Below are 14869 nucleotides of genomic sequence, written 5' to 3' on the forward strand. Positions count from 1 at the left end.
TGCACAGAAATACCTAAAAAAAAAAAATCAAAAAGACCCTCTGTTTGGCTTTCACACATTTATTTTTACTTTCTTGTTATTTCCTAACGCTGAAGTAATTTCTGTGCTTTTTGTCTCTGGTCTTCAGTCTTTGACTGAATTACTACATTCCAGAAGAGTAATAAGTGTCCTTTGGTCCTTCCAGAATATCGGCAAGAAACATCCTTATGATATTCTGTGAGGTACAAAGATTCCCTAACCACTCCAAAATACATCATCAATAGGGATATGCTAATTTTTTCTAGTTAGCTGCAAGAGGAAATTAGTCGTGCTGGGAAGCTTTTCCATACAGAGGAATATTATTAACCTGCATAGTTGACCAGCTAGTCTTTTTTTTTTTAATGTAAAATGCAGTGTTTTCTTGTTTCATCTCCGTAATCATCAAAGTGGAATGGACTAAAATTACTAATTTCAGAAAGGGCGTCGCCATAGTCTCCTTTGGGACTAGTAGAAGACTAGCAGTGAAAACCTATTTATTATATGTTATCAGCCTGTACAGGAAGGAAATAAGATGCAAAATAGGATATATTCTAATACCATAGCACATTGATGGGAATACCCGTGAACCTCGTAAAATTCAGAGTTTGAGGGAATTTTCTGCTACCAGAGCTCAAGGTAAATTTCCCATTTGCTTCTTTTAACCTGTGTTGCAGAGAATCTTTCTGATAGTATTCACTTGGGATGAAAACAGTAGCTACATTACGTATCACGTGGGTCTTGTTTTGGTTTGTTTGGTTTTTTTTTTTAGTGAAATCACTGTTCAAAATCTTACAATATGCCTCTTCCCTTTACAAACCAAGACTATATTTAGTTAGGAGGGCCCTCAGGGATTTAAATCTTTTAACGTAGGATGATACGTGAGCATTTCTGTACATGTAACAAATTCATGTATGTAGCAGGCCTGCACTTAGCTCACTGGTAGCTGTGTGTCTATATCCATTTTCAGGATTGCTGGACACATTTAAAAATGTGTGTAAAAGTCCCATTAATTCTTTGCTGAATTCAATCTTTTTCTCCTTTCAGAACCTTAATTAGAGGCTTATGTCCCCATTTAGGCCATCATTTACAGACCACTTAGCTCTGATTTTTGTGTAATTTAGACAAGGGCCATGTTACTTTGTATTTTTACTTGAATTACAGAAAATCATGATAAGAGGGGAAAGGCATCCCCAGGAAAGATTGTATAGGTATTAAGTAAATAAGAAAGAAATGCACTCTACTTGCTACACATCATAAGTCCTTCCTTCTTATGGATTCAGAGGATTTTGTGAAATGAGAAGTCTCAAGGAAAGACAGCTCCAGGCTCCTACTTAACTATCACTGGACAAAATAAAAAGTGTTAACAAAATTAACGAGAGCATATACTTTCATCATGCACTAGAAAGAGATGGCCATTTTAATATGGGTATTTTAATTTAAATTATGAATATTCTTTTCACCCAGTGTCCCATAGTCTGAAAAAAAATCACATATGCTAATAAAAAATCATCAAATACTATCCCATTAAAATGATACTGTGGTGATGAAATAGCATAAAATAGTACAATAATGACGCAAATTGTTATCATCTTATTAAGTCCTGCGAAATGTTGTAATTTCAACATCCTTAATTGAACCGTTCTATTCTAAATGCAGTTTGATGCTAATAAGAAGCATGCATATTTTGCCCTCCTCCTGCAAATTTTTTTAAATGACTAACTTTTCTAAACTTAATGTGTTTTAGAGTTTTCCTTACCAAAGATCACTTCTTGTCTCACTTAGGTTTGTTATATTCTTTTCCTTGGAAATAAACTTTGACAGTACAGGGTTGTTTTCTTGGGAAGCAGTTCATGTTAGGATGATTCAGAGAAGACATATAAGCAGAATTCCAAATGAAGTGTATCCCAAATGTTAGGTAGAATTCTGAAATGTGTGTGTGGGTGTGTGTATACATATATACATTCACGTACATATATATGATATAGGTGAATTATTTTCTTCACTTTCCTCCGGGGTCCTTTGTAAACCCATTCCTCCCTGCCTTTTCTAATGGGAGGGTTAATAGAATATAATGCACACAGTGACACTTAATGGTTTCCTGTTAGAGATTAGTATTTGGTACAGTTCTCGACTACAACTGCAGAGCCCAAAAGATGGACAGGAGTTGGAGGTGCATTATTCGAAGATACCCAGCAGGGGCACCTGGGTGGCTCAGTCAGTTAAGCATCCGGCTTCGGCTCAGGTCATGATCTCACAGTTCTGGGTTTGAGCCCCACTTCGGGCTCTTTGCTGACAGCTCAGAGCCTGGAGCCTATCTTCAGATTCTGTGTCTCCCTCCCTCTCTGACCCTCCCCTGCTCACGCTATCTCTCTCTCTCTCTCTCAAAAATAAATAAAACATTAAAAATTGTTTTTAACAAAAGATACCCAACATACTGACAACAAACTTAAACCAAAAATAGCCCATAGTAATTGCTTGAGTGACCTGCTACTTCTGACCAAATAGGAAATTACTGACCTTATGTTATCTCTGTCCTGATAGAACAATGGTTAGAAAATTCTACATCTCTAATCACTGTTCTTTTCTGAGCCAAACTTCTTGGTTTTGTGAGCACTCCCATCTTTTAAGTGCTTTGTCACATGAAGATTGTCCCACTTGTCCCTATCTTTGGCAAATTCTTCATCTTGACTTGGTAACCCCTGACCCCCAGGAAAGTTCCCACAATGTCGCACCAATACTCAGACCATGTGTGATCAAGAATGAAAATTCATTTTAAATTCAGCCTATCAAAAACATAATTAGCAAGGGGAATTTGCTGCCAAAACAAATCATGCCCCTCATTTCCATAGGCAAATGGATTTTTTAAATTACTTACCACTTTACATTGAAATCTATTTGTATAGATAATTAGAACCAAAAAGTATATTATTCTAAGGCATCCCCTCATTTGCCACTCCTTCACTGATTCTTCCCCCATCTCCTTCGGATTATCCTCTCATGGGTCGTCAGCCTAGGAAAGCTGAAAGAACGAGGGGCCTTGTCTACAAGCCCAGTTCCTCTGATAAATACTCAGAGGCCATGTTTGGCATTTGCTGTTAAGCACAAAAAGCCCTAGAAAAGTTCTGACAGGGAGCTAAAAGGTAGGACAAAAGGATGGCTTTTTTTTCTTTTCTGAATATGATACTTGGAAAACAGGGATGGTGAAGTTCGATCCACAGATCAGTTAGGGAACAAGTGAAGAGAAGCAGGACAGCTAAACACACACACACACACACACACACACACACACACACACACATACACACGCACATGCATGTGCACACACACACATACACTTGGAAAAATTTTGCTACTCTTAAGTAAAAAGATAGCTTATATATACATGGAGTACTGCCTGCACATCTTACTGCCATACATTAAAAAATATCCTAGTTCTTGGAAAGGTCTAGAAAGGACCACTGTAACAATATGATGCACTCTGAAAATTTTAATTAAGGCAATGAATAGGAGCCAGGAGTGGCCCCTCTAAAACTGAAATCCTTTGCGACTTTGAAGAGATCACTAACCCTGGATGAGCCTCTTTTCCTCCTCTGTAAGATGAGAGTTGTATTTTAATTATTGGATCTTTAGTTTAGAATCTCACAGGCTGATAAAGATGATGATTCATCTGCATTCAGCAGGTTAGCGGGGCACCCTTCCAAGTTTAAAATAGATCAGTTTAGGGAAACCTAAAGGAAATATTATTTTACATAACAGGTAAGGGAAAACATGGGACATGTTATCATAAGAGTTGGTATGGCCTGAAAATATAAATAGGTTTCCTTGACGTGTCTATAAATGAGGATGGAAGGTTCATATTGGGTTGATGGAAATTCAGGTGTTTTGGGATCCCTTTTTCAGTGGGTCTTTTGATAGTCCTGTCACAAACAGATCACAGCTAAGCAAAGCTTGGAAGGCAAAATAAGTAACATGTTAGCCTTGCTGATGTTCATGGCACTTTTCTTCTCTGCTGTGAATAAATATCCACTACCGAAAACATAGAGTATTGATGAAGCCTTCCCCCACCACACCCTACCCCATTCCCTAACTTGCTTTTCCTGGACATACCAGCAAACAGGGGAATGCCTGCCGAGCAGAGGGCTGATGGGGAAAGAAAGTGAGGAAGCATGGCCCCTGCATAGTCAACCCTTGATCTCTCCTTGTGAGATCCAAGTAGCCATCTACATACTCTTTTGAGTCTGCCACCTTCTGGCCATCAGCATATACAGAATAAGCACCAATTACATTCTGATTTTGGAACTGCAGTCATAAAATATAAGTAATTGGAATTATTCCATCCACTATGAAAAATAGGTAAAAGCTAAATGTAGCTCAAGGTCACTGTGCACCATATGACTTTCAACATTGCAAGTATGAAATAAGAGTTTCTTGGATTCAACTCAAGCCCCTGTGCAAATCCACTGACAACCTTTAAGGTATGTGCCTAAGCAGAACCTACTGCACTCAGTTCACATCATTATCATTGGCAGCACAGGTGACCAACAGGGATTTATTTTAAAAGGACTTTTTGGGGTCATTCTGCCAAGAACCATAAGCTCTCTTCATATTGAGGTCAAGCCTACTGGCAAGTCAGATGGACATTTTGAGAACAGCAATGAACACAAATCTGGAGTCGGTTCTGTTGAGTTTGAATCCTGATTCTACCACTTGGGTAACTACTTGTCTGTTTCTTCAGGAAGAGGAAGCTAACAGTAGCACCTCGCGTTGTTCCAAGGATTATGGGATCACAGGCATGAAGTGCTCAAACAGCACCTGCTCTGTAGTATTTAAGAGCTTGCTTTTTTGTTTAAATTATGTCTGGTACTGTGGTACCTGTGGGTTCAGTGGGTTAAGCATCTGAGTCTTCCACCAAGGTCATGTTCTCACAGTTTGTGAGTTTGAGCCCCACATCGGACTCTGCACTGACAGTGCAGAACCTTCTTGGGATTCTCTCTCGGTCTATCTCTGCCCCTCCCCCATTCTTGGGCATGCTCTCTTTCTCAAAATAAATATACTTAAAAAAACCTTAAATGATGATTGGTACTGATGATGTTTTCGTGGCTCCTGCTGTCATTAGATTGAGAAGGAGGGGACCTGAGTTTTAATCCCAGTATTTCAACTTACAATATGTTTAAGGAAACTTGCTGGATCTCAGAATTCTCATTTGTAAAATGCTTTGACTTTATTCAGGTCTCTAGAGTTCTGCCGAATGCTACCCCATTCAGCATCTGGATATTTCAACTGAAATATAAGGGGAATGTTTTTGACCTAAAAAATCGATATAAATGTGTCACTGCTCTAGTCCACTAAGCATACATCATAGTCACCTTATGTTTCATCATAGAAAGAACAAAAAAAAAATCATCTTCTTAGAGAGTTACATTCCAGGAAAGGGTCAGGAGATCTAAGTATATTTCTTTCTTCTTATTAAAATAACTTGTGGTAGAAGTCACTGTCTCTGGAGGAATTATATTTCCTTTGACTTTAAGTTTTCCTTACAGCTCTGTGTTACTGACTATATTAAGTATTAAAAGCCAAAACTGTTCTCTCTAAACTTTTTTGGAGAATGGAGTACCCTATAAATCCTCATTTTCAGATCTGAGGTTATATCTGAAAGTACGCTGTCATAATTAAAACTTGTCATAAAGCCAAGTGAATGAAGAATCTATGTATACGTATGTATGTACACACACGGACTCACACATCCCCACATTTGTTACAGAATGAACCACCATTCTGAGGATTGCAGACAATCTGTTGAATATAATAAAGAAGAACTTACAGTATTTTCTTCTTGCTGCAGATAAAAGATGCTAGTGGAAACCTGCAAGAGGATGAAGATACAATTGCAGAGTCCACATTTCAGAGCCACATCATAGGTAAACATTCATGTCATGTGCATCTCCGTGGGTGATATTTTTTGAATGTGACCTTCTTGCAGACACAGTGCGTTCCTACAGAGCACGTCTCATGCTCACCCTCATGAGCACTGGGTCTTAACTTCTCACACAGGGTTCCTTTTATCTTCTCAGACATTGGAAGCTACCATAAAATAAGTGGTTCAAAGCAGGACCCATAAAGAAAACATGTGTGTTTTCAGAGCAGTGCACTGCAAATTGATGAGAAGTGAGTACTTGTCAGTATGAAGCGAAAATAATACTGAGTGTAAATAATTTCTCTGAGGAAAAAAATCAGCTTTGAATCGATCCAGCTTCTGTAATTCTCTCAAGAAGAATTCTGTGCAACTGCCGTCGTTCAGAAATGTGGGGTGGTAGCTTTCATAAATGGAATAGTTTTTTAATTGAATGTGTTTTAGACACAGAACCTTAAATAGATTTTGGTGTACATCACTTGCCAAAACTTCACAACCCATTTTTTTCATCGTTTCTGGTGGCCGTGTGTGAGAAATAAGTTTGATTTGTCAGCTGCTTCTTAAAATTGTGCATAGGCCAGGGTGGAAGGAACTCAGGTTCCCAACACAGAAAGACTTTTCTGACCTTTTGCTGACCTCTTTTCAGCAGCCAGGAAGCAACCGGTGATGGAGTAGTTGTCTGTGACTGTGACCCTTGTCAGGTGATGGAAGAGGTAATAGTGGCCATCTTGGACAATGACAGAATTAGTTTTTCCTCAGGCTCTGAAAATAGCTATGAAAGTAAGCATGCCAATTATTTAGTTTTACACCAGATACCAAGGCATGATGGAATAATTTCTTCCAATCACATTTGGGTATAGTGGTTGATATAGAATCTTCTAGGGCATGACAGCCCCTCAGATTTCTGGTTTCTGGTATGGTGAGTATCCTCTGTTCCCATACCTCTAGCTGCCAGCTCCGAGCACCTCCCCGCTCTTTGACCCATGTAGGGACCCTCCATGGCTGGTTTTCTAGCCTACTTGGAAGTCTTCTGCAAACTGTAGTTTACAGTTTCTCTCAGAGAGTTCTTGCACCCTCACAGCTTAATGAGACTGTCACACCATTATTCTTCTTTCCGTTTGTAATTGAGGATCCAAAAACCTTAACAAACAGCTGAATGAGTGCACTCTGAATAAGATTATTATTCCAAGAAGACATCTTTTATTATCATTGTCAATGTAAAATGCTTAAATTGGTATCAGTTCTGTGTAGTTAGCTAATATGCAAGTTAAATATTGTTTAACAACCTTCAAACATGACACTATGTAAAGCCCCGCTGAATCATCATTTTTCCATAATGAGGTGTTCTCGGGCCTATAAAATAGCATATAAAATTAGAGGCTGATTTTTTTTTCTCAAAAGAACTACAGTAATCTAACTTTGCTTTAATAGACTAGCGATTTTTTAGATTTGCATTGTTTGGCCTGATAATTAGTCTCTACGGGTCACCATATCAGGCTCAATTCAAATTCATTAAAACTATGTCATTATTAAAAATTCAGTTCCTCAGTGGCACTAAACACATTTCAGTGCTCACTGGCCCCATCTCCTGTGTGGTATGTATGCACGTTTCCATCATCACACAAAGCTCTGTTGGAAAGTGCTGCTTTAGGTTACTCTCCTGGAAGTAAATTCAGACCATGTTTCTAAAAGAGAGCTGACTTATTCTGCACATAATGGAGATTTATCTCCTCAGACTAGGGGGGAGCTATATGAGTAAGCTGCTATCAGCTCCAGTAAAACAACAACAGCAAATCCGACTAACCATTATATGGAATAAAGTCATTTGATCATCTTACGCAATCTGGAAGAAGGCAAAGCATAAAAGATGGGTAGCAGCTCAACAATGTTCTCAAAAGCCCTGGCTTTTCGTCCTCCTACCTGTTGGGTTGCAAATTCCATTACAATCTACCCCCTAGATTCCATCTTATAAGTCATTGAGGAGAACCAGATCTTAAAGCCAATCCTAGCTGCAAAGGATGCTGGGAAAGTCAGTATGTTGCTACTATTTATTGCATAAGGTAGCAGAGAGAATGGCGTTGAGAATATTCCCTGAGTTAACCAATCAATAAAATCACCACAAACCTCCTAAAAACTTCATCCATTTGAAGACTGAATGAGACTTGACAAATCAAGTGGCTATTTCTCTTAATTCCACAAGAATGACTGAGAATGTATTCTTAGCACCCTGATAAATATTCTTCATTTTGTCTAAGCTAAGTATTGTCACACAGTCTCAAATGTTATATAAACATAGAATATGCTGTGCAACTGAGCAAACCTAAATATGTTATCCTTCTAACCAAATATCAGCTAATGTCATTGACAAAGAAGAATAATCAGAAAATTTGTGAGTCTGAATGTTTACATTTCTGCATTTAGGGATAGTCATGTTAGTTTAATCAAAATGTTAGGAGTTGATTACAATATATCGTAGTGTTAACTAAGCCTGCTCTGTATTGAAATTCAAGATTCATAAATTAACCAAAATAATACAGCTAGATTTTTTTCTTCAAATTCACCCTAGTAAGACAATGACTAGCCTTGCCTAACAGAAATGCTAATGCATATGATCATAAAGCCCATATTTCTAATTGTTCTTTCCTGCTATTTAACTGTAATAGGTTCACCCTATGTATTATATTAATTATCTAATGGGATTAAATGATCGGCAGGAATTCAAAAAACATTATTTCATATTAAAAACACCAGCTAGTGATAGCATCAAAAATAATCCTCTAAGTAGAGGGAGAGGATCTGGAAATTCCTCTAAAGAGGACAAAATGTCTTTTGAGGAGTTTAAGGATGAAGCCAGGCTGAATTGAATGATATCCAAGAAAACAAGGATTCATGGTAGGCTCTGGTGAAATGAAGGATATGTATTATTTTCTCCAAATTTAAAAGAGTTACAAAGAACAATCTGTCCAGAAGCCCAATGGGCAAATGTCCCAGTGCCCCACAGCTGTGTGAAATCTGTTTACCCTTTCCTGTTGGTGCTTGTCCTCTTCGTGTTTTCCAAAGAAACCCTTCCGGCTCCTATGACCAGAGGAGAGCATGACAAAGGGCATGGTCTAGCCCCAAGAATCTAGCTGTCTCTGGGTAGCTCTGTGGAGTTGTTTAGTACTCTTCTACCCACCTCAGGAATTTCCTTCAAGTGCTCTTTTTTTTCTATGTTTTTTCCATTCTTCCCCAAAGTGGCCTTAGCCAGAAGCTAATATATTATGCAGGAGGAAAATAGGTACTCAATAAAGATCTCTTTTGACTTATCTATCAGACCATTCACCAGTTTATTTCCATTTTCCCAGGACATTTCATTTCCTCATCCCTTGTTCTCTCCTAGACTTTAGCTAGCTAATCTGGTAGACTAACTCACATCAGTGGAGTAACAGGTGAAGCCGGTATCTTTTCAGGTCACATATTTGCATTATAACAAAGACTCAAGAAAAGTTTTACTTCCAGTTAAGAGGAACTCTTGAAACTTTTATTAAAGTTTCAGGCACTCGCATCACTGGTTTGAGCAAATTATAGGGTGAGGAAAAAAGGACAGAATCAACCTGATTTCAGACAATACATAGCACAAGACGCAGTGCCAGGGAGCAAAAAGTATTTTGTCATAGAACTCTACTTTTGAGAAATAGCCTGCCTGAAGGCTAAGCAGTGGGACAAAGCTGAGTTGAGCCAAATAGAGAAGATTTGGGTAACCGGGTACAATCGCCATGTCACCTCTGCGTAATACACAGACCTCGTTCTCCTAACCCTTTCTCACTCAACCATATAGCATGGAATCCACATAGCATTGTGCCCAGCTGGAGTTTGATAGAAGCAGAAGGGCTGAAAGAGTCATATGACAGTTATGATTGTCACATTCCCATGAAGGTCAATGAATGCAGTAGCTTCTTCACACAGCAGAGATAGAGAAGGCCTGGCATGATGTCAAAATGTGTCTGGCTGTGGCTCTTAGGAGACAAAGAGAAGGTCTCACAGACTTGAATCAAGTACCTCAGTTAAGTGGAGAGTTTAAGAATCAAAACCTAGATGTTTATCTCATTTGAATGGAAGGATCTCTGGGAGCTGTTTTATTGTATTAATAGTAATGTGGTTTGGATTATTGGGGTTCAGAGCCTATGGCCAAGAAAAAAACTTTTGAGATGTCTTTGGTGTAAAAAGGTGGTTTTATTAAAGCACAGGGACAAGACCATGGGCAGAAAGAGCTGTACCGGAGCTCTGAAGAGTGACTGATCATATAAGGTATCCTATGGAGGGGAGATATTAGGGCTCCAGGAAATTGAATCTGTAGGTTTCTGGAGATTGCTTTTTCTTGTAAATCATTATGACAGTTGCACACATATTGCAACATGGAGGGGGGGATGATATGGGGATGTTTGCTTTGCCCTCAGCTTGACTTTTGCTCCCTCATCAGTCTTAATGACCTAATGCAATATGGTCAACAGTTGTTATCTGTACATAGATTGTACAGCTTGAATTATCCAGACTACAATTATTTTAAATCCAAGACTGGATTTCCCTAATTATTAATGTCAGTAGGGTGAAATTTAGATGGAAGTGAATGATACCCCAAAGTACAGTGATTTAAATAAGAACAGAATCTTCTTGCTGTCGCAAATGACAGTTTTTGGAAAATACAGAATTAATTTTAATGATGTATTCTTAGTTTTTGTTTTACATGACCTGAACTACCTCTCTCTATTAGCACAGTTAACCTCGAGTAACTTTTTGGAACAATATATTGATCTGGGATTAGTTTGCGACCATGTGTTTATGAGTAATATATACTTGGTCACCCACAAAGTATATAAAGGTTCACATAAGTCTTCTCTGAAATATAATGCATCTAAAATTTTCGTTTCTCTAGCATTAAAACCAAGAGGGTATCCAGCCTTTCAGGACTGTAGCTGCCAATCAATTAAAGTTACTGATAATTATCTGTCTTATTTTGAATATCACCAATTCTCCCCACTGAGAAAACTTGAAAAAATTTAGGAATTTTATGTACAGGGAATGACATTTATACTAAAAATAAAGTTAAAGCATATCACAGAAACTTGATCAGACTTTTACAACTTTTTGAGTAGAAGGCTATTTAAGTCAAATGTCCCATTTTAAATAGTTTGCTGACATGTTTAGGCTTAATTGTAGAAAGGGTGAGCTGTTGATCAAGACAAAATGTGAGTGGGAAGTACAAATGTTCTCAATAACAATTTTAGCAAATAATGTTTTGTTGACTGCTAACAGACTACACTGAACTGACAACTCTTTGGATAATAATGGCTGTTGATGGGGAGTAGGAGGGAGTAGTATGCAAAATTCAGCTTTCATATTAATACTTCCCAGGATGATGATATTTCTCCGTTTACAATCATACAAAATGACATCTAGTAGGTACAGTAAAGTAATAGGTTGGGAAGGGAAACCTCTACATCACTACAAAGAGTTCTTCAGTTTACAACTGCAAGTGACAGCCCCTATAGGGGAAGCTTGACATCGAACAGCCTGAAATATAAATCCCACCTGTCGTTAAGGTTGATCCATGCAAATAGGACCATGTGTAGTTCCTTCTGACAAGGACTGGAAAAATTAATAGTAATTGTCATCCATTGAATATCCATTACATACTGAGCTCTGTGCGTGGAACATTACAGGTCTTCCTCCTTCTTTTTGTTTTGTTTTGTTTTGTTTTTTTCATTCCTTTGTGGCTGGTTATCTGTTTTTCTCATCTGTCAACTTGCTTCTGGCAAGTACTTTCTTCTAACTGCCAGAGAGAGTCACTACCTGAGGCTCTGGTGGAGAGTTCTGTATTTATGAGCATACTAAAGTCTAGTCTCTGACTCCCTTCCTCTGCTTATTTGTTTGTTTTTCTTTCACTAGAGATAGAGATTTGTAGACTTGGAGAGTTGAATGTATGACTTTTTTTCACTGCTGTAAAATGTTTGCTCCTGTAGATTACGCAAGGAAGCTGAGTTCTGTTTAGGTCAACAAGCCTGTACTGAGCATCTTCTACAAGCCATGACCTGGGTTAGATGCTAGGGATATGGGATGAATAAGACACCTGTACTCTGTGAACGGCCATCTAGTAGGGAGACAGAAAAGCAACAGATAATTCTGTGACACTGTGATGACAGATAAGACACAGGCCCACTCCACATACATATGAGTGTACAGACGGGTGTAGAATCCAGCTTTGGTAAAGCCAGGAAGGTTGGTTTTCATGTGTGAGGAAAACACAACAGTGAGAGAATAAGATATTGAAGTTAAAGAGAATTTTCCATTGATACCAATGGTTCCCAAACTCTGCTATACATTAGAATCTCCTGGGAAGTCTTTAAATATGCTGACGCCCAGGGGTGCCTGGGTGGCTCAGTTGGTTAAGCATCTGACTTTGGCTCTGATCATGATCTTGGAGTCTGTGGGTTTGAGCCCTGCATCAGGCTCTGTGCTGATAGCTCAGAGCCTGGAGCCTGCTTGGAGATTTTGCATCTCCTCCTCTCTCTGCCTCTCCCCCACTCACACTCTGTCTCTCTCAAAAGTAAATAAACATTTTAAAAAAATTAAATATGCTGATTTCCAGGTCATACCTCATAATACATCACAAATTCTGGAGATAGGAGCCACACATGAGTGTCTTTCCAAAGATCCCCAAGTGATTCCAGTGGTTTGGGAACCACTGCCCTAAGGGTTAGGATCTCATCAACCAAGGGGACAGGGAGATGTCTTTCAATTCAAGGGCAAGAGGGCAAGCAAAGGCCTGAAAATAGGAATGTGGCATAGTTCAGGGGATGATAGTCAGTGGAAGACCAGCTTGACTAGAGTAGAAACTAATTTTTGAGACTGAGTTACAGATAGAACTGATTTGTGGGTTAGAACTAGATTGTGGAGACCTTGAAAGCCAGACTTAGATGTTTGAACATTATCCTACAGAATAACATGCTGACTATGGATATTTTTCAAGAAAGACTCAGACGATCAGAAGTGACCATCCAATGACTTTGATGTTCATGGTCCAACTTTAAAATCATAACACCTTTTTATTTTTTCTCTTTTAGCCTTGGAACAACCAAATGCACTATAAATGCACCATATTATTTCCTCCTGAGTGGTGTGCTCTGATGAATAGAATCACATATTTACATGAAAGGGTGGACACCCAGGAATATTTACAGGTTACCAAAGGACTCTCTGCCCCAAAAGATCTCTCCTGGTAGCAGATTAGAATTTCCTACTTGTTGGTAACTAAGGTCCTCAAGTTGCTTGTAGTACAACACTTAGTCTCTGGAAAGGGTATGCATTGAGTATCGCTGACTAATAGCAGTAGTGATTTCTCAGCTTAGTACCAGCAAGACCCTACAGGGATAAGTCATGAGGCTGCTACATTCTCCTTCCAGGGAGCTGAGAATCAGAAGAAGGAAGGGCTTGACATTTAGGAAAGTCAAGGTGTTATTGTGCAGATGGGGACACTCAGCCATGTATTAACCCAGTTGCAAAAAGGGCAAAGGGTCACTGAATAGAGAACGGCGGACACTTTAAATAATTTTTGCCCCTTTTCCTACATTTTTCCAAGGCCTATTGCTGTACAGTACAAGTTGGAGAATCTGAAATAGGTATACATAGACCTCATTTTGTACAGTGCCCTCAATTTCTTAAAAGGCAGTTAATTCGCTTAAAGTAAACATAAGCATGTGTGTGTAACTTATGGCACAGTCAGGAATAGGTAGGGGTCAAAATAAAGACAAAAAGCTTAGTGCCTTAGACCCTACACCAGAAACCTGCCTGATGTGACAGAAAATTCTGAAAGAAATAAGACGATGCTATATGAATATGTACAGTGTATGAAAAGCTTTCTATATGCTGGGCACTGACCAGAGTGTTTTATGTATGTTGCCATGTTTTATCCTCACATCAATCCTGCAGCATAGCTACTGTGGTCACCCTTTCCAGCTGGTGAAATGGGTGTCCGAAAAGGTTACATACTCTGCTCAGCAACATGGCTGGTATGCAATGGAGCCAAGATGCAAACCCAGCTCAGTCCATAGCTGTGAAGCATATAAACCCCCCAAAAATGCTAAATGATGACTAGGTACTTTTCTGGCCACTGTACAGGCACCGCAGTTCAAGGATCCCTTTAGTAGATTGAGTAAGCCCCCGGGTCAATGAGTGAAACAGGCCCGACTTGACATATACAAGCATATATTACATGAGCGATGAGAGTTCTGAGGAATGGAGAGAATACAGCTCACCCGGGGGGAGCAGCTCCTTGTCAATTTCAGTTGTCCCTGTAGAAGAAGGCTGATCCTGTGCAACCGTCTTTCCATTTTTCACCAGAAGCCAAAAAATATAGATTTTTATGTGACATATGTTACATTTTAAAATGTGGGCTCAATCATAAAAAAGCAAATCTTCAGAGACTTTCTTTTATCCAGCAATATTTCAAATTAGAATGTCAAAGTCCCTTCGCAGAATTTCACAACTGAAAGTATAGAATATAATACAAAAATATACATTTTTTAAATGCATGTTTGAGCTGCCTACAAGGAATGTGTCAGAGGCAGGGACAGCAAGAGAGTTTGAATCCATGGCAGGGAGTGGGCGGAGGGGAGAGGGGGTAGTTCTGTAACCAACATTTGCCCACAAATAGGGTGACCAGTTGTCCTAGTTTGCCTGTACTTTTTTGGTGCTAGTACTGCAAGTCTCTCAGACCTGGATGACCTGAGACAGTTGTCACCCTCCCTGGAGCCTGGCGTTAAAAAGCTAAACTACTGACAAAATGAAAGCCTAGGGCCTGAGCAGGGTGAGATGTTAGATCAAAAACATCCATCCCTTTCTACCCAGCGTCAGGCTGAATTCCCAAGAACAGTGGCAACAAACCCAGAGGAAGACTGTAAGGAT

General features: G+C 39.1%; 1 protein-coding gene and 1 long non-coding RNA gene across 2 annotated transcripts in view; one reads left to right on the forward strand and one right to left on the reverse strand.

The window, feature by feature from the left end:
• NCKAP5 (NCK associated protein 5) overlaps positions 1-14869 on the forward strand; it is an 857737-nt gene that overhangs the window by 753727 nt on the left and 89141 nt on the right. Inside the window, exon 15 of the mRNA XM_029934682.1 lies at positions 5861-5936. Within this exon, the coding sequence (XP_029790542.1) occupies positions 5861-5936 (76 nt within the window). The remainder of the gene's footprint in view (positions 1-5860; positions 5937-14869) is intronic.
• The window catches only part of LOC115287879, a 52279-nt gene that overhangs the window by 27992 nt on the left and 9418 nt on the right, over positions 1-14869 (reverse strand). The window lies entirely within an intron of this gene.

The sequence above is a fragment of the Suricata suricatta genome, chromosome 3 (assembly GCF_006229205.1).
Source record: "Suricata suricatta isolate VVHF042 chromosome 3, meerkat_22Aug2017_6uvM2_HiC, whole genome shotgun sequence".
Lineage (NCBI taxonomy): Eukaryota > Metazoa > Chordata > Mammalia > Carnivora > Herpestidae > Suricata > Suricata suricatta.